The 5,459-nt window shown below is 55.4% G+C and overlaps 1 protein-coding gene across 1 annotated transcript in view; it reads right to left on the bottom strand.

The window, feature by feature from the left end:
• Positions 1–5,219: 5,219 nt before the first annotated feature.
• HRCT1 (histidine rich carboxyl terminus 1) overlaps positions 5,220–5,459 on the bottom strand; it is a 701-nt gene continuing 461 nt past the window's right edge. The window contains exon 2 of the mRNA XM_011939512.1: positions 5,220–5,366. Coding sequence (XP_011794902.1) covers positions 5,220–5,366 — 147 coding nt within the window. The remainder of the gene's footprint in view (positions 5,367–5,459) is intronic.

Raw genomic sequence — 5,459 nt, 5'->3', positions numbered from 1 at the left:
CTGTTAATAAAAACTGAATATCTCCTTATTTGTGATGAAAACCAGAGCTCTGAATGTAACATAACATTTTAACTTGTCTGGAATTATCTTTCGGTTCCCGATTTTTCTGTCACTCTGAAGTGACACAAGTCATTCACATTCTCTAAGAATAGAAGTGACCTGTTGGAATATAGCAATAAAGTCTCATTAAAAATATGTTTAAAAAATATTATTTCTGGCTTTCCTGTCAATAAAACATATTGTACTTTCTGTGGCTCTTATTTTCTCTTCTGTTTCCTTTTGTGGTTTTTCAAATCAGATTTGGAAAGGCCCATAAAAGGATATACATTTTCAAATCTAAAGTAAATCACTTGTTCCCAGGAAGCACCATTTTGGTTTCAGAATTTTAGGGCTGATTTCAGGCAACTGGCAGGGAGCAGGCCTCGAGGTTGGGTTCTGTGCAATGTGCAAAAGTAATCAATTAGGAGAGCAAGTAAGCAGCGGTTTCTAAAAATGGCCACTCGAGGGTGCTGCATGCTCAGGTGGGAATCATAGGCACACCGTTTACAATACATCCCAGTGATATTTCAGTGGTTGGTGTAGATCAGCAAAGCCAGCCAACTGTGCAGTCCGGCGCCATGTCTGTTCACTCACTCCTCAGACCCCTCCTAAGCCCCATCCTGTGGGTCAACCCTGGCTGGGCTGTCAGGGGTCCCAGTAACAAGGATCCCCAAGCCTGGAGGGCACAGAAGGCTGGAATGGGAGGAGACAGGAAGTTCACAGTACGGGAGGGGAAGGACAGGGAGAAGGCCCTGGGAGGAGGGGAAGGTCCGGGAAGGCCTGCTGAGGGGCGGGTGAGTCTGACTCATCGGCACAGCAAATCCTGGGGACTCAGGCCTCACATGAAGGTCCAGAAGTCCCGGGCACTCGGCACTGGCTGGGCATGGCGACCAGGCCCTGTGAAGAGAGAAGCCTCCTGGCGAAACGTGGCCACCGTGAAGCTGCGGCCAGGGCCCCCCTGAGGATCCTGGGCCCTCGAATCACAGCTGAAGCAGCAGAGGACGCAGGTGATGGCCACAGTCACCACGAACAGCACCACCACCACCCCAATCACTGCCGTTTCCATGGCCCGCTGAGCAACCTTAGGTCCTCTCAGAGCCTTCGCTCCCATCCAGAACAGGAGGCTCTTGGCGATCGCAGGTGCCCCGTGCTCCTCCAGCGGCTCTCCCTCTGTCTCCTAAGATGCTGCTCCGAGTCCCTGGGTTGCTCCTGCTCCAGGCCATCAGGCACTGCCACGTGGCCCCACTGCTCAAATCTCAGATGATCTCTGTCTATTTTCTAAGCCTTAGACCAGGCCTCCAAGAGCTGTGGTCAGCTCCATGTCAGCTTCCAGAAGAAGCACTGTCCTGGAAGACGTGAGCACAGACTCCCTGGACACGGAGGAGGTGGAGAGGAGGGGTCAGAAGACGTCGCACAGAGACAGCCTAGCCAGCCCTGGCCCTCCCGTGACGCCTACGGATTTCAAGAGCAAGTTACACTCAGACCAAAGACAAAATACTCCCGCTACTGTGGGTGCAGGAGTATCCCGGCTCCTCCCCAGGAGGGACCTTGGGCCAGTCCTTCAGTTGGCCTATCTGCTGCCTCCCCAGCCCATGAGGGCAGGGACATGAGGAGGGAGGAAGGCATGCGCCAGCTCTGGGCAAGGCAGGGGACACTCACGGGTCACCCCAGGTGCCAGGGCCTTCAGTGGGGGCTGGAGGCAGAGGCAGGTTGCATTTGGCCTCCTTTTCTGCATGGCGCTGGGATAATGCAGTTTAGATAGAGTATCGTGTTCTTCCCTGGGAATCCCTGCCCTGTCCATGACTGTAGGGCTGTTTACCCAGAGGTCCCGGAAGAGCCTTCTTAGGTGCTGGCCTCACCCACCCTCTTTGCTGCCTGCTCAGCCCGTTGCTCACACTCTTATACTATGAAGACTTACCCTGGGCTTCCCAAGGGCCAGCCCTGGCTGTACCTGGTGCTGCGGCTTCCCGGACTGGTGGCTGTCCCAGGGACCTTGGCGTTCCTCCCTGGGTGCTGCAGCCTCCGTCCTACTTGGAACTTGGCTCCAAGATGTCTGAGCAACTGTGAGCACTTCCTGAATTCTTTCCTCCAATTGTGAGCGAGGGCCTAGGATCCACACTGCAGCTGTCCAACCCCCGCTCAGCAGTTATCCTGCCCCACCATGTGCACCCCAGGCCATTTCCACCCTGCTCCCTGCCAGGAGGTCAGGGAAATAAGCTAGGCCCAGGCAACTGAGTTAGTCTGCCAGGTCAGAGCCCTTTCACACCCAACACCTCCTGAGACCCCCACCACTTCCAGAAAGGAGACCGGACTATTAGCCTCACTTTGTCCATATTCTGGGAAACAGAGTCGTGAGAACTGTTTGGACGAACGGAGGCAAGATGGTGCACTTCCGGGTTCTTCTTCACCACCAGCTTTACCCGCGCGTGTAAAAATGCAGCCAGCGCCCAGGGAGGGTGCAGACCAACCGGGCATGCGCCAGGTGACGTCAATCCGAAGAGACCAAGATTTACCTGGTCGCACCTGCAGAACGCCCCCCGACACGCCCGTGCCCCGCCTATTGCCCTCCCACTCCTAGAAAAGCCAGTCTCGGCCAGTGAGCCACGCAGCCTTCCCGAGTCTCTCACTCCTGTCGGGATGTCGGGACTGCAGGAACTCTGTCCGAGAGCCCCACCTGGGGACTCTGCCGGCCTTCTTTGCCAGAGGCCGACAGACCTCTTCCCCACACCTTAGGTGACCAAAATAAACTTGCAGTTTTGCTCTTACCCTTGCCTACTCGCTGGTTCTTTTGTGCCCGCTCGGCTGGTCTTAGAAAAACAAATCAAGAACAATAACTCCAGGCATGGGACCTCACCAGACATGATCTCATATAACCTCCCCAGCACCCCTGCATAGTGATAGCAAAACAGCCTCCATTTTATAGATAAAGATCCTGTGGTCATAGAGGTTAAATGACCTGCCTGTAGCCCATTCTGAATTAGCCATGTTAACAGAAGCGAGCAATGGCCCAGGAGGGACCGCCCTCCCTCCACTCCTAGCTCAGTACACTTTCCAGTTACCGTGGGACCACAAAGCGACCATGTGATTCTGTGATTTTACTGATCTGGGTGCAAAGTGCCAGAAAGGGCAGAGGGCTGGCCCAAGTTCACACAGCCTGGGTCCTTTTCAGTTTCTCCAAGGCCCAAGGGAACTTGCTTTAGAACCAGTATTAGGAAACTGGCACTTTGCACAGAATGGGAGAGCAACTTTTCAGAGCAAGCAATGGCCTGTCGTATCCTCAATCTGTCCCTTTTCTGAGATGATGAGACTAGCTGGGCCCTGGGCTCCTCCTCCACATGGAGCAGGCTGTGGGCCGCGACAGGAAGCCAATTCCTTAGATTGTTTGTATTAACTGGGATGGCCAGAAGGAAGGAAACGATGGGCTGATCTGTGGGGCCTGTGGTTTCGGGTTGAGTTACCAACATCACCTCCTTAACTGGGGTGATAGAGGGCACCAGGGGACTATGCCTCAAGCTGGAACATTTGTTCCTTTGATTTCTCATCGCCTGTTATTCCTGTGTGCACGCAGCTGTAGGCTGCCTGCGGATTTGCGGATTGTCTGAGTGGTTCCTCATTTTTAGACTGGAATAAAGGCCGATTGCTCAGCGGGTTATCTCCTGCCCTGCATAGGCTTCCTTTCCCGTTTCCGGCTTTCAGGGAACCTCCTCCCCGTCTTTGATTCATCTGTGAAATCAGCCTGGAGATACTTGGGAAAGGGGCAGGGCTGCAGGGAGCAGCCAGAGGAGTCATGGCAGGAATCCAGGAGGGGGATGGAGGGGCTGGGCTAGGCAGGGCATGGGAATGGAGAAGGGGGTGGATTTGAAGGACACTGCAGAGAAAATCAACACTGCACGGCAGCCTAGGGTCCACTTTCCCAACCCAGAAACCTAAGGTGGAGGAAATCAGTGTGAATTTGCCTCCTTCTCTCTCTCACACCCTCCTCCTCCAGCCCTCACAGAGAATCCACTGGGAAATAGAAAGGAAAGAGGACATTCTGTTCCCGTGAGTCACCAGGCCCCTGACTCTCTGGCCTGCTCTCCAGCCCCTCCCCACTGCCTCTCCTGGCCCCCAGTCCTCGTCTCCCCCCCACTTCCCACCTCATCTCACAGGCACAGGCTGAAGGCCTCAGAGCCAGACTTCCTCCCTCGCTGTGGATCCCACCAGCTGTTCACAGAGCATATTCCAACGAGCCTCCAGGCTTTGGCAAGGGGGCATCTCTGTTATCCAACCCACTGGAGAGAAGAGGACAGTGAGACCCCAGCATTCTCCCAAGGCCATCCAACACCCTGCACCCCAGCACCACAGACTCCACTTTAAAGAACTCCACTCGCTGCCTCCCAGCCCTCCCACCACACACAGGCACCAACTGGGGCAGGATGGCTGAGGACACAAGCCTTGGAGAAGAAACCGTGACCCAGTTACCAAGGAAAGTGGATTCAAGGCAGCCAGTGGATGGGGCTTCCTCGAGTTTCAGAGCTCAGTCTGCCCTGGACATGGGCTGAAAAGAGTACAGGGGCAGAGCCCTGGGAAGCGAGCCTCGCAGTGACTCCAGCCTTCCTCTCCCCAAGGCCCTGGACTGTCCCACGGAAGGCCAGAGCCCTGCTGGTGCACACAGGACCTGCTGTGGGCAGGGTTTTGTGCAAACCCTGAATCCTCCCTCAGAGCTCAGAAAGAGCCAACCCAATTCTTCCCACTCCACAACCAGCCCCTAAGACCCAGACAGAAGCCGCCAGCTCCAGGCACACACTTCCCATCAGAGAGGGAGGTCCCAGGGCAATGAGGACGCAGGCCAGGCAGCTCCCTCCCTCCCGCTATGCTGCAATCAAGAGCCTCTTCACAAAAGCTTCTTAGTGGTTTTTATTTTCTTGGACTAAGGCACCGATGAATTGACTGTGCAGCCTCGTACTGCCTTCTCCAAACCAAAAGGACATTCTCAGGGCCTCTCCCAGTGCCCCGCCCGCCAGAGGCCTTTCAGCGGCCTGATGAGGAGGTCAAGACGGGCACTTCACATCCACTTGTGTGCTGGCTCTGCCAAGACACCCTTGTCACTTCTGGGACTCACTGGTAGTTACAGTCACAAGGTGGGCTGTCCAACCCCAAAAGAGCACCCTTATTCTCCACTCCCCAAACCCTTCAGCACTTCAGGCCCCAGTGTTCTTCCGTTCTCTGCGGCCATAGCACACTGGGGCATAGCATGCAAATGCAGCCAGAGCAAGCCCCAGGCCATTGTTCCCCTCATTCACCCCAGAGATGCATCCTTCCACATGGAAACATGGGGTCCACTTGTCCTGGGAACAGATGGCAGGGCAGGGGCAGCTGCTGTCCACAGGCACCGGCGGCAGCAGCCTCAGCGAGCATGGCGGGGGTGGTGGCGGTGGGGG

This window comes from Colobus angolensis, unplaced genomic scaffold (assembly GCF_000951035.1).
Source record: "Colobus angolensis palliatus isolate OR3802 unplaced genomic scaffold, Cang.pa_1.0 Scaffold181, whole genome shotgun sequence".
Lineage (NCBI taxonomy): Eukaryota > Metazoa > Chordata > Mammalia > Primates > Cercopithecidae > Colobus > Colobus angolensis.
Note: the sequence above shows the minus strand (reverse complement) of the source record. Positions and strands in the feature narration are given on the sequence as shown.